Source organism: Stegodyphus dumicola, chromosome 8 (genome assembly GCF_044657685.1).
Source record: "Stegodyphus dumicola isolate Sdum_Otavi_A_Nest chromosome 8, ASM4465768v1".
In the NCBI taxonomy this organism is placed as follows: Eukaryota; Metazoa; Arthropoda; class Arachnida; order Araneae; family Eresidae; genus Stegodyphus; species Stegodyphus dumicola.
Genome location: NC_140775.1, coordinates 155,626,839 through 155,651,507, shown reverse-complemented (window position 1 = coordinate 155,651,507; position 24,669 = coordinate 155,626,839). Strand labels below are relative to the sequence as shown.

At 35.4% G+C, this 24,669-nt stretch overlaps 1 protein-coding gene across 1 annotated transcript in view; it reads left to right on the top strand.

The window, feature by feature from the left end:
- The window catches only part of LOC118199705 (uncharacterized), a 149,422-nt gene that overhangs the window by 14,451 nt on the left and 110,302 nt on the right, over positions 1–24,669 (top strand). The window contains exon 2 of the mRNA XM_085822621.1: positions 16,929–17,035. Within this exon, the coding sequence (XP_085678747.1) occupies positions 16,951–17,035 (85 nt within the window). The 5' untranslated portion in view covers positions 16,929–16,950. The remainder of the gene's footprint in view (positions 1–16,928; positions 17,036–24,669) is intronic.

The window sequence follows — 24,669 nt, the reverse complement described above, 5'->3', positions numbered from 1 at the left end:
TTCTGCAATCGGTTATAGTGATGTGGAAAGGATTGAACTGCACTGTTTTTCTGACGCTAGCAAAAAGGCATATGGTACAGTAGCGTATCTGCATATAATTTCTAGCAATGAATAAATATTTACAGCTTTTGTTGCTTCAAAGACTAGAGTAGCGCCTTTAAAACCGCTCACCTTACCTAGGTTGGAACTAATGGGAGCTTTTTTATCCGCTAAACTGGGCACTAGCATCACTAAAATTTTGAAGTTACAACTTTCTTGTTTTTTCTAGACTGATTCGAAAATCACACTTTTCTGGATAAAAGACTGCGCAAAGAAATTTAAGCTTTTCGTTAAAAATCGTATTCAGGAAATACAAAATTTAACATTCCCAGAAAATCGGCATTATTGCCGCGGTAAATGTAATCCCGCTGATTTGGCTTCGAGAGGAGCTAATCTTCATGAGTTGAAAATAATCCTATCTGGTTTCAAGGACCAGAATGGCTTAGAATGTCATCTGAATTGTGGCCTCGACAGAATGAAGAGAAACCTGTCACTGAAGAAGAATTAGAATACTGCAAGAACATTAATGATATTTATGAATTTGTGTGCACTGCAGTTGAAGAAAGGGTAATAGACAACTCAAAATATAGTAGTTTAAAAAAATTGTTGAGAATAACTCGTTGGATAAAGAGATTCATCGGTAAAATTAGGAAAACAAACCATTTGACAGGTCCATTAACGACTGAAGAAATAGTAGATGCCGAAAATTATTGGATTCGATCTGAACAAGAACGTTTTTATCCCAAAGAAATCGAGTCTCTGAAGAGAGCGAATAAAGTCGAAAAGATATCATCTTTATATCTTTTTAACCCATTTTTAGACCAGAACGGGATACTGAGAACAGGGGAAAGATTAGAACATTCTAGTTTGTCACATGATGAAAAACATCCGGCAATTCTTTCAAGAGACTCCTGGCTAACGAATTTAATAGTAGAAAGTGCACACGTTAAAATGATGCATGGAGGAGTAGCAACGACCTTGGCTGAAATTCGAAGTCTCTTTTGGATCCCAAAAGAACGTCAATTTATCAAGAAAATAATAAACAAGAGTCTTATTTGTAAAATTTATTCATTGAAATCTGCTGACCAGACCACTTGTCAACTTCCAGAGGACAGAATCAATGAGACACCACCGTTCCACGTGTCTGGCATCGATTTTGCTGTACCGATTTACGTAAAAAACATCGAAGTCAAAAAGCTTATATAACATTATTTACTTGTGCTATCACTAGAGCCATACATCTGGAACTTGTACTGAATCTCTATCCAGATTCTTTCTTGATGGCATTCAAAAGATTCACATCTAGGAGAGGCAATTGTCGAGTAATTTATTTGGACAACGCGAAAACTTTTAAAAAGGAAAAAAAGGAACTCGAACATTTCTCTAAACTATTGTCGAATGAGAAATTCCAAGATTTTCTGTCGAATGAAAGAATCAGTTGGAAGTTAATAATAGAACGAGGGGCTTGGAGGGGAGGCTTCTACGAGAGATAAGTAAAATCAGTGAAAGAGTGCTTAAGAAAAATTCTAGATAAAGCTTTACTAATGTTTGAAGAATTGTCAACAGTTTTAGCACAAGTGGAAGCTGTTTTGAATTCTCGTCCTTTGACATATGTGTACAATGACCACAAGAAACCGTCGCCACTGAAGCCAGTCAATTTTTTTATTTTTGGAAACAAGGATTCTACATTACCTATTAACTTTAATTCCATTGTGAAAGATTTCTCTACCAAGTCCTCTCTGACCAAAAGAAAGATTTATCAAGATTTATTGGTTAGGCAATTGTGGACTAAGTGGAAAAAACGATATTTGATGGATCTTCGGACAGCTCATCAATTAAAAAATCCTAACGTTTATGATGATCTTAAAGTTGATGATCTTGTTTTAATTGAAGGCAACAATAAGTGCAAACTTTTGTGGAACTGTGGCAGAGTGATAAACGTTTTTCGTGGTCGTGACAACAAAGTTCGTTCTTGTGAACTAAAAACTGCTTATGGAACAATAATTATACGACCAGTTCAATTATTATATCCTTTAGAACTTTAAAAACATTTATTGTTTAATAATATGAATAAGATTGAATATGTTTTATGCAATTGTTTATTTTGCTAATTTAGTTTCATATGATTAGATTAAGAATAGTTTAGAATCTAAACTTTAGATTTACTGAAGTAGTGTCAAATTGTATTTCATTATAACATACCTTTTTTAGAATTTAGTATAGTGATTATAATTTGAATATATTTTCTATTCATTTAATATACTTATCAATTGTTTTATAATTATATGTTAAAATACTTATTGATATAAATTTGATTGTTGTTAGATTAATGTGAACTCTTGACAGAGTTCAGGTGGGGAGTGTGTGGAAATTATTTTGATTAATTGATAGATGGCGCTAGCGTTGCATGTTAACGCGACGCGCCTTCTGAATTTCCATAAACTCTCCACCGGCAGCTCGATAGATGGATGTCTGATGGTTGGCACACTATTTCATTAGGAACACTTCGGTTCCTGTTTGATTTCGATTTTCGATTATGAAAGCATGTAGATTTGTGTTTCAACTCAACCACCATATTTTGATCGATGATCTGTAAATATTGTACTTATTAAAAGTTACATTTTAAAAGTGATTGATGTCGATTTATAGATCTTAGAATATTTTGAAACAGGGGGAAACAAAAAATAAGGGGAATCTTGGTGAGAGAGAACGTTCTCTTTGTCCGCGGCTCTCTGCTGATATAATTATAGTCATCAAGCAGATCTGTGTCGGGTAAAATGAGTCCTGAATCTGACTCCTAAGGATGAATGTAAAGTTGCGGTTTACACTTTCCCCCACATTAGTGGATACTGTTTGAAGACGATGTATAGGACGTGCTTGAGCAGTTTATTTCAGTATTTCACTCTTATTGTACTTGCTGTCACTTAATGCACATTTAAGAACACAAATTTTTCTTCCTGCAAGGATAACTAACTAAGCAATGATAACTATACACTAGATACAATGGCATGGCGAGAAATTTACGCGTTCGTAAACAAACTTCCCCAAAATATATTGCATTTCTGAAAGGAAATGATTTTTGCATATGAGTGAGGGGACTTTACTTGAACGTCTCATGTTCTCATGAGTTCGTATTTCTAGGGAAATAGTGTATTGCAAAGTCTGCTTATTGTTAAACTAAAACATTAGAAATTCTTAATTTTTTTCCCTTTTAATTGTGGTTCAGATTTATAAAAAGAAGTACCGGAGCTCATCTTATTTAGGGTTCCGGTGCGCTGCAGCTAAAATTGTATTTTATCTTAAAAAGTGATTGAGAAGTAAAGGAGCCGGGCTCTGGTGGGCTTTGGTGCAATTTAAGCACTGACTGTATGTTGTCGCCAACAAAGTCTGCTTGGCGAGATTTGCGCAGGCGAAACGGAAAAGTACCAGAAAAAGTTTGGTTTTTGGTCAGAATATGTAAATTAGAACGAAAGTTCCACCTATTCGTATACCAAAGCATGAAAAAAAGTACAGTACAAGGTCCAAAATATGGACCTCAAAACCACCAACAAAATGTTTCTTGTAGCCTTTTTTTTCCCTCATAGGCGCATTTGATTTCCTCCTCTGCGCATAATAAAACATCTGGAGAATACCGATTCTTAATTTCACTTTGACACTAAATAAAATACCTTGTTACTGAAGAAACGATCATTTTAGCATAAATTTGTACGATCAGTAATTTGGCTCCATTGCTGCACATTTGCTTGGCACACATCCTCAAACCGAAACATTCCTCATAGATACATCGTTGATCTGATGCCAACCTGGCGAATCATTATTTATTTATACTTTTCCTTTCATTGCCGCATGTTTATCAAAACATGACAACTTGAGTAATGACTCATGTAGCGATGCCTAAACATTTTTTCATGTTAGCATTTGAATAATAAAGGAGTGTGGTAACCTTTTATGTTGATAGTACACTTGGCAATGATTACAGATTTCAGTTATTAAATGCACTAAAAAATGTTGACGAGCAAAAATTTACAAAAATTTCTTTCCATATGCTAAAAATAGATTTTGTTGATGATACTCATAGACCCAAAGATTACATTTAGGGCTAATTATTAGCTTAAGAATTAAGAATAACTGATTTGTTATTTGCATAAACCCAGAACCAGTGCCAGGGCTCATATGGCCATCCCAAGTCACAGACTTTAGGACCCACAAAGACTGCATCAGGCGGTAAGATATCTAGCGCCGGCCCTCAATACAGCTTAAGTATATGTGGGAATTTATTTAGTTAGAACTCAAGCCTTAAGCATGTGCAAGGAATAGACATAAGTATAATAAATAACTAATGTAATACAATTCAGGCTTAATTGTCTCAGTGTGCGATAGAAGCAAGATAAAATTTAACGAAACAACTTGTCGTTAGTCGCCAAGCTCATGATGCATAGCCATGTACGTATAGCGAAGGATAGCTAAATTTGACGATGACAGCCGCTAATTTTAAATGTTTTCTAATATCGCATAACAAAGGTGCAATTTTCCAGTTAGCGGATTTAGTACAGAAATGTGGAGAAGCGGTAATAAATGAAGATGATATAAAAGAAGTTTTTCATTGTGATGACAATGCTTCTCAATCACCAATCAATTAAATGATTGGAGAAATCTGTAGTATGGTTCTAGATCCAGAAATTATCGCTACCGATAGCGACAAAGGTGACAGAGAAGTTACTGAAAACGAGAAAATTTTGATTGACAAGTTAGTCGGAATCCTTGAAACAGCAGTTAAAGGACTTAAACAATGTAACTGAACAAGAAATTACACTGGTTATCATAAATTAAGGAAAAATCACGATAACTGAAAAAGTTACCTGTAGAGTTTTATGAAACTTACCCACAATATACAACACATAGTAAGGTATAAAATAACATATAAAGAAATTACCAAACAATTATGGTAGTATAGAAATTAGCACGTGCATAAAATGAACAAATGGAAGATGTCAGTTTGCTATAGTAAAAGTACCCTCAATATGGAATATAATCACCTCTAGAAGCAATACAGCACATTCAGCGTTGTGTGATGCTTTCAATTATGCGGTCTATCAGTTCCATAGGAAGCAAAAGCCATTCCTCTTACAAAGCAGTTGCAAGGGTCTAAGGGGGCGGATTGAAAGCAGCTAGACGTTTCCCTGAAGCATCTCAAACGTGCTCGATAGGATTCAAGTCTGGGGATCGAGCTGGCCACTCCATGCGCATAATTGTTTCCTGTTGAAGATAATCATATATGATGCGAGCCCTGTGTGGTCTTGCATTGTTGTCCTGTAGCAGGAAAGCATCACGTATTGCCCTGGGTATATTGGCACACATAAGCATCGAGGATGTCATCTCTATAAACATGAGCATTCACGGTTCCCCTTAGAAAAACATGGAGGTCTGTGCGTCCACCCAAAGCGATGCCACCTCAAACACAGACACTGCCTCTTCCGTATTCATCTCTTTCACGGATGTTTGACGGATGATAACTGGTTCCAGGTTCTCTCCGTATCAAATAACGGCTACTACAGTCAAAAGTCGTTAATTTGGACACCCATAATCCGGAATGATCTATAATCCGGACCTCAAAGCTACAAACTTTCTGCGCATGCGTCGCGTTCACGCATGCGCACAGGCGTTTACGAGAGTGCGTAAGACCCTTACGGCTGCGAATATGTTTGCGCGCATGCGCGTTTAATGTGTAACGGAGTTATACGCTAAGCTAAAGTTATCTAATTCAGTTAATGTTGCAGATTGCGTTGTTCCTTAATCTTCGAATTGGATCCGGCTTATTATTTTTTGCAGACTGTTAGAGCAATTTTATAAAAGTAAGCTTGAACTTTCGATTATGTCAAATAGAATTTCCGATATATATTTACTACAAAGCGAAAGTATGTTTTGAAATCCGAAATCTGTTTATCAATTTCACGCTGCTCAGCGGCAGAGGGGAGGGGGGGGCAGAAACGTCATTATTAGATTATGATAGATTAGAAAGATTATGTCAAATAGAATTTCCGATATATATTTACTAATATGTAATTTGTATCTACAAAGCGAAAGTATGTTTTGAAATCCGAAATCTGTTTATCAATTTCACGCGGCGGATTGGAAGTTAATCTGTCAGCACTATCCTTATCTTCAGGGCAGATGTTTTTATTTTATTTGGTTTATAATTCCGTACTAAGTGTAGTATTTCATCTCGATGTACTCCGTCTTTGATATGATTTAAATCAAGTTCCTCGTCATTATAATTCGCTTCCGATAGTGAAGAAAGTGACCCAGAGGTTATTGAAAACGAAAACATTTCGATTGACAAATTAGTCGGTATTCTTAACACAGCAATTATAGGACTTGAACAGCGGAACTTTGTAACTAAACAAGAAATTATGTCTGTTTAATAGAATTATAGAGAAAGTATTATCACATGAAACGAAGCAACTTACATTGAAGGAAATGTTTAATAAAGTAAACAAATAAATATTAAGCTTTTTCTGTTTGTAAATTTTGATACCCTTTAGATCATAATTGTTCTTTATTTCATAAATTACGGTTTCATATTTTTAATTTTGTAATTTCTGCATGCCATCTTACCAGATTTAAACTGATGATCTATAATCCGGAAAAATCGATAATCCGGAATCGCCGAAGTCCCGAGGAGTCCGGATTAACGACTTTTGACTGTATCACTTTCTAGACTAAACCTGGACTCATCCTTAAAGAGAACCCCCCTCCATTGATCAGGCGTCCAGTGGACAGGTTGTCGTGCCCACTGAAAACGGTCCCTCCTATGGCGTGACGTGAGCGGCAGACAAATGGCTGGTCGCCTCGTATACAGACCACCTTCGTGAAGCCTTCTACGTACAGTTGATGTTGACACCAACCTTCTGGTGGCTGCAGCAAGAAAGGATCTAAGAAGAGTCGGAGTAGCGGTTTTATTCCTGCGTGCACATAATGTCAAATATCGGTCATCGGCGCTCGTCGTAGCTGTTGGCCATCCTTGGCTGAACCTCCTAGGTGCCTAATCTAATCTGTGATTTGTAATTGCCTCCAAAGTCTATGAACCCCAGAATTACTCACATTTAGCCATCTGTTTGACTTTGTCCTGCCTCTAGTCTCCCAGTGGCTTTCTATAGTAGTTCTGCAGGCAAATGATGCCTGGAGATTATTGTTACGAATTGGCTATCTCAGATTTTTGATGTCACTATCACAGTGAAATATGTGGGCTTGCTCTCAAACATGGAGTTTTATGCTCCTCGCAGATGATGTATTCCGAGTGCAGCACCACTAATCTGCATACTGGAGTTTTATTCAGCTACTCTTACTTGTCAACATATTGAAATTTTACACGGTTTGGCTTATTTTTGAGGGAGTTATCACTATTTTTGTGATTTTTCCTTAATTTATGATAACCAGTGTATCTCTGTCAACAGAATTAAAGCGAAAGTATTAGCACAAAAGAACGAAGTAACATAAAACAACTTACATTGAAAGAAATGTTTAATAAGGTAAACAAATAAGTATTAAGCTTTTATTTTATAAATTTTGATACTCTTTAGATCATAAATACGTCATTATTTCATAGATTGCAATTTCATATTTTTAATTTTATAATTTCTACATGCCATCTTACTAGATTTAAACAGATGGTCTATTATCCGGAATCGCCGAAGTCCCTTCGGACTATGTACTGTATTACTCTGATCGACAAATTGGTTAACGTAATCGAAATATTGCAGAACATAATTTTAAGCTGAAGTAAAATTGACAAAGTTAAAATAGGGTAAAGAAATGTGCAGATGGAAGACATGTTACCAGTTAAGGGTTTAAATCACTAAGTAGCATGGTTTTGGTTTAAGACTGCCATGTGTGAATGACTGAATTAATCAGAATTGCTGAATAATGAATTGGAATTCTATGCAAGTTTGCTTTTTTGTGCCAGAATATCTAAAAAATATTTTTCATGTCAAAATATTTGAAAACAAATTCAAGTTGAAGCATCAATGACAGAAGAAACCTGCTTGTCATTTTCTGAAACAAATCCGAGAACATATGTGATAAACTTTCTGAAAAAGAAACTGGTGATTTTCCTACAGATGCTGAGATAAGGGATGACCTATGAATATTAGTTATATTTGTACAGTCAAAAGTTGTTAATCCGGACTCGTCGGGACTTCGGTGATTCCGGATTATCGATTTTTCCGGATTATATATCATCAGTTTAAATCTGGTAAGATGGCATGCAGAAATTACAAAATTAAAAATATGAAACCGTAATTTATGAAATAAAGAACAATTATGATCTAAAGGGTATCAAAATTTACAAACAGAAAAAGCTTAATATTTATTTGTTTACTTTATTAAACATTTCTTTCAATGTAAGTTGCTTTGTTTCATGTGATAATACTTTCTCAATTCTATTAAACAGACATAATTTCTTGTTTAGTTACAAAGTTCCGCTGTTCAAGTCCTATAATTGCTGTGTTGAGAATACCGACTAATTTGTCAATTGAAATGTTTTCGTTTTCAATAACTTCTGGGTAACTTTCTTCACTATCGGAAGCGAATTATAATGACGAGGAACTTGATTTAAATCATATCAAAGACCGAGACATCCACATGAAATATTACACTTAGTAAGGAATTATAAGCCAAAGAAAATAAAAACATCTGTCCTGAAGATAAGGATAGTGCTGACAGATCAACTTCCAATCTGCTGTGTGAAATTGATAAACAGATTTCGGATTTCAAAACATACTTTCGCTTTGTAGATACAAATTACATATTAGTAAATATATATCGGAAATTCTATTTGACATAATCGAAAGTTCAAGCTTACTTTTATGAAATTGCTCTAACAGTCTGCAAAAAATAATAAGCCGGATCCAATTCGAAGATTAAGGAACAACGCAATCTGCAACATTAACTGAATTAGATAATTTTAGCTTAGCTTATACCTCCGTTACACATTAAACGCGCATGCGCACAAACATATTCGCAGCCGTAAAGGTCTTACGCGCACTCTTAAACGCCTGTGCAGAAAGTTTGTAGCTTTGAGGTTCGTATTATAGATCATTCTGGATTATGGGTGTCCGAATTAATGACTTTTGACTGTATTATATATAAGTTAAGTTCTGTTGATATATTATGTTTTTCTGATATTTTACAATTTATGTTTCTCATTGCTTAATGTTATTTGGTTAATATTATCAAAAAAATGTTGGACAAATGTGATCACTTTTAGCGGTACCTACAGTTTCCGTTCATATTCATTCTGATCAAGGAACAAATTTCATATTTGCTGTAAAGGATTGTGTAGAATTTTTTATAAAGAAAAGACTGAAACCACTTCTTTAAAATCCACAGTCTGAATGGCATGGTGGAAAAATGTAATTGATCAATACTGGACCAGGTCTCTATTAGTATTCTTTAGACAGGAAAACTGAGACTGCCATTATTCCTGCAAGTGTATAGGAGTGCCATTCATGATAGCACTGGATTTCGCCATCGATAATTATTTTTGGGTGTGTTTGCCGTGTGACCTGCTCTTTGGACGATGGCTGCACTTTATCTGTGCAGTACCTGAGAGATCTGCAAGTGTTTCTGAAGATGTTCATCAGTTTGCCAGAGAAAGTGTCAGTAGAGCAGCTGAGAAGATATAGACAAGATATAATGCTAAGTTGACATAAAGGGAATTCAAAAAAAGGAGATCAGGGCTGGTTGTACAACTTTAAGTGTCACTGAAGGATCTCTCTAGCTGCAGACATCCTGGGAGGAATCTTCTCACATGATCAAGAAAAATGAATAACTTAGTGGTGCATATTGAGAGAAAAATTTAGCCTAAACACAAAGAAAAGCAGGGTAAACTTGCATGTTAGTTTGGCTATAAATGTTAATTTTCCTTGGTTGGGAGACGATCATATTGCCATTGATGTGCAGTTGTTAAGGGGGTGGCAATGTTGTAAATATTTAAATCTTATTTAGGGTGACAGTTTTAGGCTTTTTATTTGTTGCCATGTTTTGAATTTAAGTCTTTATTTTTAGTGTAGAATTATAGATCTTTCAATTTTTAATAATATTTAAATTGAAATACAGATTCATAGAGAAGTATACACTTTCTCGGTGCTGTAAAACAGTAACAGTCAAAGACATGCACCCCCTGAGCAAACCATTAAGTAGATGTACTCTTAAAGTTTGTGTCTCATTCCTGACAGAAGTGATGTAGGCAATAGCATGCATGCCATGTGACTAGTCATTCAAAATTGCAGCATCTGTAGTGGAGAAGGCATTTTGTGTTCTTGAATTTAGCTGAACAGAATCCGCCACTGCTGTGCAGCAGCATTTTCAGTCATGACTCAGAAAAGAACCTCCAGCTGGAAAATCTGTCTATCAATGTCATGAAAAAATTTAAAACTGCGCTGTTTGTGCAAAAGTAAAAGTTCTGGATGACCGACTATAACATGTTTGCGTGTGGTAACGTAAGATCATCCGAGATGGATAAATAAACAGACCAGCGGTCTTTTAACTCTTTGAAATGCAGACCCTTTGCTAACTTGTACCCTCAAAATACCGAACCACCCGGAATAGTTTTCCAGTTTCGCAGCAATTTCCTCCCCTCTCTGTCCATTAACTCGGAAAATAGGTGTGAAGATTTCGATTGACATCCTTTGTACTTTCTAACAAAGACTCCATTAGCCTTTGAGTCCGTTCTTTATAAAGTTATTCTGAAGGTCAGACCAACAAGCCTTTCTGGCTTTGTTTATGATCACGACTGAGATTTTGTTTATTTCCGTTATTTTTATGGGAAGGAATAAATTGTTTAAAATAAATATAATTCTTAAATTTTTAAACTGCTCTTTTATTGCTGTTTAAAGCTTAAAAGCACACTATACCACAAAAGAATCAACAACGAAATGTCACGATCAATCAAAAGATAAGAAACATCTTAGGACAAGCTGTCTGCAGTAAACTGATACAATGCATTTGCGAAAACTGCACCTGCTACTGCATATCTTGGGGGCAGAGAAGAAAACAAGATTACAATCTCGGTCGTTTTCGGGTGGTTCTGGTTGTTTCAATGTAGGGCCGTGTGGGGCGGATTGGATGTGAAGGAGTTAAATATTTATTTTAAAATTTAACCAAAAATTTCTTGATTAATTGAAGGTAAACAGTTACAGCCATAATACAAGAACCAGCCACTGGTTGCTGCTTTTTGTCGCTGTCGCGACGACTCAGTTCCTTTCTCAGCATCAGAGAAGGGAAACTTCTAATTTGTAAACATTTTCCGGAGAGGTACTTTTGTCATCTAATGCGGCTAGGTCAAAAAAGAGTTTTTCAACTTTTTTCCTTTGCAAGTGAGATAACCGAGTCTTGTGTATTGAAGGAATTGGCTGTTCTTCTGCCGCTGCGCCAGGCTGTAGCAATTTGGCCTTCCTCAGTTCTTTTGTTCGGGAAAAATGGTTGCTTTCTTCGATACCACTTTCTTGTAGATGTCTAAAATTGTTGCATTCAGTCTGGGCTTTGTATACTGCTGCAGTTTCATGAAAAGATAATTCATCCAGTTGATTTTTCTCCAATATTTTTGGCCATCCGATTTCCTAGGAGATAATGCCCTTCGTCAACCTCGTTATGAATGACCACTGCCTTCATTATTATTTGTCCAAATTCCATTTCTATTTTGACTTGTGCTAAAGGTAAGCAAATTGGAGCGCATCAGACGGTTGTTTCACGCAGACAGTTTCGCCCGTCAACATCGAAGGAGTTATGTATTTGTTGTAAATCACATCTATAGATGCTCCCGAATCCCACAATACTAGAAGATCGAATCTGTTCACTTTAGCCATCGTTGTGTACGGAGCTAAATAATCTTCATAATCCTGCACCCTATTTACTATAATAAATGGTGATTAAGCTGGTGATTTGAAATGTTTTTGAACTTTCATGCTTTGAGGCCTTAAGCCACAGGTATAAAACCTAAGTGGTTTACATATATCCAATTGAAATAAGTGGTTTGAGTGTCTTTCTGTGATTGCACAAATTTGATGCGAAATTTTTTTCTAGACTAAGTTTAAACCTTTTAAGCAGTATGCCCTTTACGTAAGTGTAGCCATAAGCCTGCTGCTCTTGCATAATCAGTTGAACTATGTCAGTTGGCAAAACTGTCAATAAAACAGAAACCCATTCTGATTGGTGAAGATTCACGCGCTTTGCTTGGCGCTCAAACATGACTAGATACAAACTAATATCGTTTTCTTGAGGATCAAATTTTGGAATCATTTTCTGCAGATCGTAACAGCTTTTCTTAAGCCCATTTTTTTCATTCCCACCAATTGAAAAGTCATTTCTGTTACGGCTAGTAATTTTAATTTCGAAAATTCAAACTCCATTTCTTCTCTCCTAATTCTATCCTGCCTCTCTGCTTCTCTCCTAATTCTTTAATGCCTCGTTGAAGTGATATTTTCTAACAGGCCTTGTTTAAGTTCCTCCTCGTAGGATTCATTTTCCATAATCAGCTATCTTAAATTCAATATCCTAAGTTCAGGGCTGGGCTGAATTTTTCCCCTAAATCTTCAGCCAAGGTTTTAAGGTCCTCTTTCCTAACTTTTGCTAAGAATGCCATGATATAAGCCCAAATTATGATAACAACCTAACAAATTTAACTCCCTCTCGCTACATATACATAAGATAGTATTAAACAAATATCATTTTCACAAAGGAAGAAGTAAAACTGAACCCTTAATTTTTTCACAACATATTCTATAGATTTAAACACAAATGCAAAACAATTTACATTATAATATGCACATTATGAGTTCAAATATAATTTGTTTACTTGAGAGCTTATGACTACAAATACTATAAACATTTTACAAACTTTAAATTCAGTTGCGTTAACTCAAAGACTTGATAAAACCATATACTTTCATCAGAATTTGAGATATGTTAAAATACGTATTCAAAGGTAAAATAAACAACATATATCTACATGCTCAAGATTAAATGTTGATTTTTCACACACAGTTAAAGTAAGATACTGGAGGTTTCTAGCCTTCCTTTTTTACTAGTTCAACAGAAAAGAAAAATGTTTCAGTTCTTACACTTACACAAATAATGTTTTACACACCTTAACTGAAAATTCTAACCTTTAAAACATTCAAGACGTCTTAGAAAGGATTTGTCAAAATACCAGCTAACCTTAGAGTCTTCAGAATTATCATAATTCTTCTCTTTTATACATTCAATTATATAAGCTTAATTTTAGCACAACATTTAACATTTCATTTATTACACAGATTTAAAATCTAAGATTTATGCTTTCTTATTATAAACATGAAACCAAATCGACACATTTTTTAAAGTTTTACAGAAAACAATGTCGACTTATAACAGTTATAGGAACATGTATAAATTAAATTACAGAAATACTTCAACTACTTCACTGCCTCAATATAAAAATCCAAAGTATTTACCTGCCTGGATTTGTAGACACTTGATGCACTGGTTGATGCTTGGAATATGAAGACGCCGTCACAACTTAAGTTTTATGAATGCCGATGATCCAGGCAGTTATATTACTTTTATCACACACACTACAACTTCACAACACTTCACTTTTCAGAAACCGATGATCCCGACACTTATATCACTTTTATCACAACACGCTACAATTTTCACAGCACTTCACGTTTTGGAAACTGATGATCCAGCAAGAGGCTGATAATCTTCAGACTGGATTTTTTGGAACCTAACGGTCCACTACTAACACAGATGAAATTTGTTTTTCACTACTCTATACGAGAATAATTTCGGACACGAGATGGACGCACAAAATTAAAAAATTGCTCATGATATCTGGACACCAACTGCCCCACAACGTTAGCTGAAATTCAGTAGATCAAAATTCTCCTTTCAACGGACTGGTGTCCGTAACTTACCCCATAGATTTCCGTATCCCCACAGCTTAACGAAGAACTGTATTCTCTTTAATTGGACTGTCGTCTGTAACTTTCTCCGTGGATTTTAGTATCCACACAGCTTAGCGGAGAGCTGTATTCACTTTAACTGGACTGTTGTCTGTAACTTTTACCGTGGATTTCCATATCCACACCTGCTGTCACCAATTAATTACAGCTGTAGCGTAAGATCATCCAAGATGGAAAATAAACAGACCAGCAGTCTTTTAACAGACCAGCAGTCTGTCTCAGCATCACAAAAGCCCCTTTCTTTCCCTTTTAGTTAAACGTCTTTAGGAAATGCTTTAGGGGAGGTCTTTTACGACATCCTTTTTGTCCAGAACCGCACCAGGGGATTTCTGCAACTCATTTCTGCAGATAGATCTAACTGAAAATTAGTCTCTCGAGAAACAGGAAGTTCTCTAATTAACCGGATGGTTATCAGAGGTGAGATTTTTTACCGACTTGTGCCGTGTGATTAAGGGTTCATACATAGCACATTTGTGACTGTCTTTAACAAAACTTAAAATAATTCCATACAATTCTGTTATAGGTAATATATAATATCTTACATTGTTCTTGATTTATAGTGCATTGAAACTGAATACTTCTTTATGAATCGCCCTGTATTTTAATTTTAGTTTAATTATCTTGTAATATTTAAAATAAAATAAAATTATTGTTAAAATAAATCAACTTAAATACTGGGAATGGGTAAAAACAGTGCAATCAAATGGATTTAAATATTTACAAATTTTACAATATTATTAAGAAATATGCATATTTGTCTGCTCTTATGATTAAGTCGTGCATATATTATTTAAAATAGAAAGTAAAATGAATTTCCTAAACTCGGTGGTGCAACAGCCCTAGTAGGCCAAGGCCTGCAGTGCTCGAAAATCTGCTTTCTTAACTGTGGGCACCAGGGTGCATGAGCATAAGCCCTGAACAAGTCATCAGTTTGTTGCAGGACCCTTGGTGTTTAGTCTCCAAGCGAACTTGGTACTTATTTTATCGACCCACTCAAGGGATGAAAGGATGAATCAACCTTGTCCAGCCTGGGGATCAAACCTCGGACCTGTGGTGCTGCTGCGCAAAGTGCTAGTCACTGGGCTTCAAAATGAATTTAGCTGTATGTTTAATATGTGATAAAATTGCATGCAGTTTGCAAAGCAGGATATTTTTCGATCTAGGTATGTGGATGGTTTGTGGGACATTTGTTATAAGAAGCATTTGTATGTGAGCCACTAGTTTACAAAGGATACTCATCTGTTATCAGGACCAGATTCAGAAGTGTATGTATGCAAGTATGTATGGATGTAAGAGTTCATATAAACATGTATATATGTGGGTACGTATGTATGTATACAGAGACTTATTTGCACATACATACATATACACGTGCGTACATCTCAGTAAAAGAAAAGTTCCATGCAAAGAATATGCCCTTAGGAGTTACTGCAACTTATTGACAAAGATTTTAAAACAAACATGTATGAAAAATTTCCTAGAAGATTGGACAGAAAGTTAAATTTCTCTATCAGACATTATAATTTTTTTATGTATGTTGTATGTGTAAGTGGTAAAAAATGTCATATATTTTGCTAGGATTGTTTTATTTCCTTTTTTCTGATGCTCTTGTCTTAAGGACTGCCCAGCTGGTATAGTGGCTAGTGACACTGGCTGCCAAACTGATTTGCTTAGGTTCAAATCCCAGAGATGGCATAAATATGTATAAGCATACATTGTCTGTGCAGCTATAGAAGCTCTCAAAACACACGACCAGCCAAAAGCCCTCTTGAGAGATTTGGTGGTAGGGGAAGAGAGATAGCAGACTGCAAGACCACCCTCCCTGTTGTATTCTTCCTCAAAATTGGAGGGGAATTGCGCAGTTAGTGAGCCAGGTTTATGCCTGTATGACCAGTGATGAATAAGTTTTAAATTTTGTCTCGGAACTTAACAAGGACTTATTGCTAAATCTGTAGCTCTTCTTTTATACCTTTTGTAGTTATATGGTAGGAAGAATGCTTCATAGAAATTGAAGGAAAGAATCTTTTTTGGCCATTTTGTTCATCATAATTTGTCTAGAATGGGGTTTGTTAAACTTTTTTCTCTCGCAACCCCTTTTTATCACTGAGATTTTTTCGCGACCGACAGGACCCTATAATATTTGCAAAAATTTTGCATGAAAAGCTAATTCAGTGTTAAAATATAAAATTTCGGAATTCATTTTAGTTTCGGCTTGTATATTATAAATAAATTATGAGAAATGAAATGAGAAATTTTAGAGTTCTTCACTGAAATTTTGTTTTTATGATGTAAAATATAAATATGTCAATTGTGTTGTGTAAGCATGACTATGGGGATTGAATGAGTGAATGCATTCATAAAGTCGGGAAACAATGCTACTTATCTCTTAGAACTCATTGGGCTGTTTATTTTAAACAAATTTTAAATGAACATTTAATTTCATGAATTACAAAAAGTATTACATCTTTTTTTAAATCTTAAATGATATATTTCATATTAGACTGTTGTATCTTATTTACTTTCATTATACCTGTGCTGTTATCATGCACAACAATTTTTCTGTTATTTTTATCATAATTTTGGTATGTGTATATTTTTGTGTTACGAGATATTAAAATGTTTAATGTTTTTGAGAATGAGCTGAATATGCATATAAAGTATTGTGAATTAAAAAGTTTATAAATTCTTGGTTACTTGAATTTTTATAAATTTAAATTTCGGATTAATATTTTTTTATGTTGTGAATATTGCATTAATTTTATTTTGTTGTATTCAGTGTTATAAAAGTTTTTGATTTATAAAAATTAATATGCAAAATTTAAGTTTGTAACATTTTGTAATGATATGGCTTTTCTATTCACATTTTCTTATTCTTTTGCTTTGCAGAAATTATTGGCAAGAATTTCTAATGGAAGACAACAACAAGCCAGGTTCATTTTCTAAACGTGATGATGATGATGATGATGAAATATATAGAATGGTAATGACATGTGGTATGTATTATAGTAAATTCAATTTTTATAGATTAAAAAAATTTTGAATTAATTGCACAAAATTATTACTATGAATGTAAGGTCTTCCTCCCATATAAGAAAACTGATAAGTATTTTATATATATAAATAAAAAAAAAATGAGAAAGAGCTTTTATATACGATAGCATCACTAATGGCCATGTACTGGTTTCTAAAAGTTAAGGAAAAATCACAGAAATAGTGATAACGTGTTCAAAAATTAGCCAGTCTATAAAATTTGAATATATTGTTAAATAAGAATTGCTGAGTAAAAACAGCAGTATGCAAATTAGTGGCCTTCAATCAAAATACATCATCTGCAAGGAGCATAAAATTGCATGGTTCATGCAAGTTTGCAGATTTTGCTGTGATTCTGAGATAAGAAATCTGGGATAGCCAATTTGTAGCAATGACCTCCAGACATCATTTGCCCGAAGAACTGGGATAGAGAGCTATTGGGAAACTAGAGGCTGGAAAAAGTTGGACAAAAGTGATCAGATGGTTAAATGTGAGTCCGTCTGAGGTTCATTAGACTTTGGCAACAATTTTTAACCACAGAATTTGAAATCCAGAAGGTTCATCCAAGGACAATGAGCACTGATGACCGATATTTGTTATGCACACGAAGGAATAGAACCTTCCTTGCTGTAGCCACTGGAATTGATGTCAGTGTCAACCGTGGGTAGAATGCTTCATAAAGGAGGTCTGTACACGAGGCAACCAGCCATTTGCTTGGCTCTCGCATCACATCATAGAAGGGAATGTTTGAGTTTGGCATATTAATATGTCCACTGGACAGCTGATCAATGGAGGGCCGTTCTCATTATGGATGAGTCCAGGTTTTGCCTCCAAAGTGACAGTAGACATTATTTGATATGGAGAGAATCTGGAGCCCATTATCATCCATCAAACATCTGTGAAAGAGATACACATGGAACAGATAATTTCTGTGTTTGGAGGTGGTATCTCTTTGAGTGGACGCACAGATTTGCATATCTTTCCATGTGGAATCATGAATGCTCTAGCCTATAAAGATGACATTCTTGATACTTATATGCACCCTTATGCCGGAGCAAAGTAAGTGGTGATTTCCTCTACAGGACGATATGGGCTGCATCATGGATGATTATCTTCAGCAGCAAACAATTCAGTGCATGGAGTGGCCAGCTCGATCACTGGACCTGAATCCTATCGAGCATGTTTGGGATGCTTTAGGAATATGTATAGCTGCTCTCAGTCCTTCTCTTCAGACCCTTGCCATGGTTGCAACTGCTTTGCAAGAGCAATGGCTCTCAATTCCTGTGGAACTGATAGACTGCATAATTGACAGCATCACACCTTCTTGTATGTGTTGTATTGCTTTTAGGGAAGATCATACTCCATATTGAAGGTAATTATCCTTCACTGATACATTTTATACATATATTAATTTCTTTAACACCATAATTATCTGGTTTCTTTTCATGTTATTTTATACCTTATCGTGTGTTGTATACTGTGGGTCAGTTTCATTAAATGCTACATGTAACCTTTTGAGTAATTGTCATTTTTGTGATTTTTCCTTAGTGATAACCAGTGTATAAGAATATAGTAATTAAAAAAGGAAACAATTGGTTAAACCATAAAATGTACTTTTGTTCTTACAGATACCATCTGACTTCACATTCCGAGACTTTGGTGATTCAGAACGTATTTTTCATAAGTCCATCATTTGGTTTTGAAAATTTGTTAATATGTATGTTGATAATTATGTTAATATGTGATGTTGAATTTTTTAAAACTATTTTTAATGTAGTTTTTGACACGATTCTGAAAATGATGTAAAATTAATTATTAACTAACTCTTTTTTAACTAAGTGTTCTCAGAATGAAATGAAATTTTATATATATGAGGGCAACGGGAAGTGCGTGGTTTCAGCACCAAAGCAAAAGGGTCATTTCTTTACAGGAAAAACTACAAATGAATGGAGTTTCTCGTATCTTGTTGGATCATCTCTAGTGTGAATACATGATGTGATATGGGCAGGTGTTTAAGCATCCTGTATGATGTGCTTGCATCATCTGATTCAATAGTTGCTGTAAATGCACCTTTAATTTGACCAGATTTCTAGGTTGTCTAACGTGTTGTACCAAATGATCCCAGACTGCTTGATCAGTCATGGATCTGGAGATTGGGCAGGCCAGGGAAAAGCTGTAATTAGACAGAGGCATTCCTTAGACACCTCTGCTGTATGTAACTGAACATTATCCTATTGAAAAATGTTTCTTTGGTGCTGTGAGTGGCAGTACATGTAGCTGATTGATGTCATAAATGTACCACTGGGCTATCATGGTGCTGTGGATCATATTAAAGATAATTTAATAATATTTAATAATTGTATACGTGTATACATATAATATTTAATAATTGAAATACATGCTAATCATGCTAGCACCCTGGGGCCCTAGGCCGGAGTGGCAGGCTTTAAAAATAGGTCTTTATAACCATTTTCACTTGGCAGGCTTTAAAAATAGGTCTTTATAACCTGAGAACTGGGCCTGCGGGGTCACCACTCCCGGTTCTCAGGTGGGAGAAAACTATAAACTTGGAGATTTGACTGGTCGTTGAAAGTGCTACCTGCCAGTACTACTTGTAATGCCCGAAGCCCGTGCACGGGGTCTAACCACCCAGGTCAGGGGAAACCGCCAAGCTCAATGATTTTATGCCCCCGTGGCCGAGACTGCCTAGGTACAGTTCCTAGCCAGTAGCCTCACAGAGTTCTCTGTGTTGATCCCGGGGGGGATATTAAAGATAAGACAAACCATGTCACATGCAACAACATGCTGTTACACCACCTATGGGAATATAGTGTGAATTGTAGAGCTAAGGCAGGATTGAGGCATTCATCATAGGACTTCTGGACTCGTATATGGTTGTCATCACCGCCTAAATTGAATCTCAATTCGTTGCTGAAGACAACCTGGTTGCATTCAGTTGCGATCTCATTCTGTCATGTATGTATTTTTCATAAGTTCATCATTTGGTTTTTGATAATATGTTAATATGTGATGGGAAAGGAGAATTTTTTTAAAACTATTTTTGATGTAGTTTTGGACACAATTCCAAAAATGATGTCAAATTAATTATTAACTAACACTTTTTTAACCAAGTAAATGTTCTCGGAATGAAATGAAATTTTATATATGTGAGTGCAACGGGAAGTAGGTTGTTTCAGGAGCAAAGCAAAAGGGTTAACAGAGGTGGTCAAACTCCATTGATCTAACGTCTCATATCCTCTAGACCAAGAAGTGCACCACGTAAGAAGTCTCCAGAGCAGGAGAGATAATGCTAAAAATGGTGTTTATGGGAGTCACTAACTCGTAATTATTATGAAAAATGTGATATATGAAATTCTACAGTCAGGTGATGGTTAGTGGGTGTCATTGGCAACATACATAATGGGACTGCACTATTCGATGTGTTTCAGCCTTGTGTCTCGGGATGGCACAGCAAATACAGGGGCTCATATTGAAAGTGTTGCCTAATTCTGGATGGTGGACAATGATGCAGTTGGCACTGTGTGTGTGTTTAGTGATGTGATAATTCTCTTGGCCATGGAAATGCCAAGATTATTCTAAACCTGGCCACCATGTATGGATCTCTCTCTGATCCACTATGCGGCCTACAACAAATATTTTTGCAGCCCGGCCAATATATCGGCAAATAATAATATATAATAATAAAATAACATATCGACGAAGGAAAAAATGAAATGTTTACTGCTAAGTAATTAACGATAATTTATTCAGTGTTGTTAGATTACTCACAGCGAACTGACACACACACACTACTTAAATTACAAATGCATGTGAGCAGCTTGCGTTCAGCTACCTTCGGCTTTTGGGAGACACATGCACTCAGAACTTGTACGCATCCCCCGATAGCCGAATGTGGCCGAACTCATGGTCTCAGTTTTCCAATCATAGTTTTGTACGATATGCACTTCGCTTTATTTTTAATTATTACTTAATTCATATTGTTACGGATTTCATAGTTATTTGTTTAGTTAGTTTTTTTTATTTAGAATTGTAATTAGATTTGCTTCATGTTGCCTTAGCAGCGCAGACGATTTTTGAAAAGACAGCTGCGTTGGAAGGTTAAAAATAGAATAGCACAAGCATTTAATACCCAATAAATAAATATCTCGTAATTGCTGTTGCCATCCACAAAACTCCAGATATTTATAGATGTTTCCAGTATATTCGTGAAATTAATTATAAAGCTTATAAAACCGAGAACAAATAACTCATCTCAGTAGTAGCTGTAGTTCTAGCGAACTGTTTGTTTACTTAATGCTGTGATTGATTTGTAGTGATTTCGCTGTGAGATAGAATTAGTTTCTCTGTTTTGAATTGATTTTTGCTAAACATTTGACATTTTGTGATATTGTTAGAATATTTTTGAAGAAATATTTCAGCATTTTGATTTATCTCTTGTGGAAAGAATAAATGTTTGTGAACTTTTTAACGTTAACCGTGTTTATTCCAGCCCTTTGTATTCAGTATGTCTATATCAAAACCAAGTGGTAGTAAAATTAAACGAAAAATCGCTGATGAACATAGAATATTCCAAGTAAAATGGGAATTAGAATATTTTTGCTGTGAAATAAAAGATAAAATAATCTGCTTGATATGTAATAATACTATTAATGTACCAAAGTTATATAATATTAAACGCCATTACGAACAACACAATTACGAAGGATTAATGAGAGAAGAAAAGTTGAAAGACCTCAAGTTAGGAGTGAAAAAGCAACAGTCCATGTTTAGTAAAGTATTGCAAGAAAGTGAAGCGGCTTTACATGCAAGCTACGTCTTGTCCGAGTTGATAGCTAAACATTCGAAGCCTTTTACTGACGGTGATTTCATCAAGGAATGTCTAATGAAAGCTGGAGAAATTGTTTGTCCTGGAAATGTGAAGGCTTTTCAATCAATTTCATTGTCTCGAAATACAGTTGCGGAAAGAGTTACTGATTTAGCCATGACTTTAAGTGATCAGATCAAAGCAAAATCATCTAGTTTCGAAAGTTTCTCCATTGCCTATGACGAGAGCACGGACATTAGTGGCAAAGCTCAATTAGCAGTGTTTCTTCATTCTTGTGACAAGAATTTTAACATTTTTGAGGAATTACTATAACTAATACCGATGCCTAGTACTACCACAGGAGAAGATATATTTAATTGTGTTTTTGGACTTCTGCAGAAATACAATCTACTTTTGGCAAAATTAAATTCTGTAGCTACAGATGGCGCTCCATCAATGACTGGGAAAAACAAGGGCTTCATAGCATTACTAAGAAAAAAACTTAGTGAAATTCACGGTTCAAACATTCATCGAAATTCACGGTTCAAACATTCATCATATGCATTGTATTATACATCAAGAAGTTCTATGCACGAAAGTAATAAATATGGAGAATGTTTTGTCATATATTGGGTTGTTCGGAAAGTAATTTCGTTTTTTCCCGTCAGAGGACTTAATTACATTTTTTCGAAACCAACTTCACACTTAAGCCGCATAACCATTATATGTCTTGAGAGCTTGAGCTACAAGGCTTGTGTGTGAAAAAGTTCTATTAATTCTACGCAGTAGTTTTTGGTTGGTGCCCTTTTAAATATGGAGAACATTAAGCAGTATTTTCGTCATATTTTACTTTTTTACTTCAGAAAAGGTAAAAATGCTGTCCAAGCGAGGAAAAAATTGACGGATGTGTATGGAGAAGGCGTGTTAACAGTACACCAGTGTCAGAACTGGTTTGCAAAGTTTCGATCCGGCAATTTTGATGTCGAAGACGCACCACGGTCTGGAAGGCCAGTCGAAGCTGACAAAGATGCAATAAAGTCATTAGTTGATGTAAATCGGCGAATAACCACACGAGAGATCGGTGAGAGGTTAAATTTGTCGAATTCGACTGTTTATGGCCACTTGAAAGGCCTGGGCTTAACCTCGAAGCTCGATGTGTGGGTGCCCCATGTTCTTACGGAGCGAAATTTGTGTCGTCGCGTTGACGTGTGTGATTCGCTTCTGAAATGTCAGGAAAATGATCCATTTTTTAAGCAGATTATTACTGGGGACGAAAAATGGGTCGTATACAACAATGTGAAATGTAAGAGGTCATGGAGCAGAAAAGATAACCGGCTCAAAGCATTTCAAAAGCCAACATTCACCAAAAAAAGGTGATGCTGTCCGTTTGGTGGGATTTCAAAGGAATTTTTTTTTTTTAGCTTTTACCGGACAATACAACTATTAATTCGGAAGTCTATTGTCATCAGCTGGGCAAATTGAATGATGCACTTAAACAGAAGAGGCCAGAATTAACCAACAGGAAGGGTGTAGTGTTCCACCAGGATAATGGGAGACCTCATACAAGTTTGGTCACTCGCCAAAAGCTTTTACAGCTTGAGTGGGACATACTGCAACACCCACCATATTCTCCAGATCTGGCACCTTCCGATTATTATTTGTTCCGGTCCCTGCAAAATTTTTTGGATGGTAAAACCTTTACCTCAAATGAAGATGTCAAAAACCCAGTAATTCAGCAAGGACCAAAACTTTTATGAGCGGGGAATCATGTTACTGCCAGAAAGATGGCAAAAGGTGTTGGACCAGAATGGCCAATATATAATTTAATAAAATATTTATTCATTATACGAAAATTGTCTTTCATGTTCCCCCCCAAAAAAACGAAATTACTTTCCGAACAACCCAATAAAAAAAAGTTATAAATATTATTAGATCTCGAGGTTTAAATCAGCGTCAATTCACTGCTTTCTTAAGGTATCTGACCTCGTACAAAAGACGATTTTCACACAAAATTTCGATTTTTACTTTATTACATTATCTTAAAGAATACATCTTTAGCTATCGAACACAAGTTTTTGCTTGTTGATATGTTAATTAGAACTGAAGTTATAAGCATTTTTCTGTAACGGAATAAACCAGAAGTTCCAATATTCTGGACTGGAAGTGTGCGTTTAAATAGACATACTTATTTAGAAACTTTATTTATCATCAAGATTTTGTAAATTATAAACCATCGTACTAAGTTTAGATATTTTGTAATACATTTTAAGAATCTGGTAGTTTTTTCCCTTAATTTCGTATTTAGTTTGGCGCAGAAGGGTATTCGACGTTGAATGGATGTGTTACTGCTTTGTCGATTAGCGTTGACAGTCTTGATTTGAAGACTATGTCACATTTTTGCATCATTTGCAACAAACTAAACAAAATGGAATGCAATCTTCAGCACGATATATAGTTCATAATATATATATAGCGTAATATAATTATTCTGCAAATTATAAAGAAGCAACTTTGAGTATGGAAGCAGTTGGTGTTTATTCGCTTTTTGAATGATCTATTCAATTACGAAAGCTGAAGTACACGGAGTATTATGAGGATGGAGATTCTAAGGGGTTTTTAATTGTGAAAAATATATATGGTAAAGATTCGGTCAAAAAACTGGAATGTATTGAACATGTACAGAAAAGGGTTAGTAGTGTACTACGAAAAATAAAAACTCCACTCCTGGATTGAAAGAGAAAGGTAAACTGATTGGTTCTTTTATTGATAAAC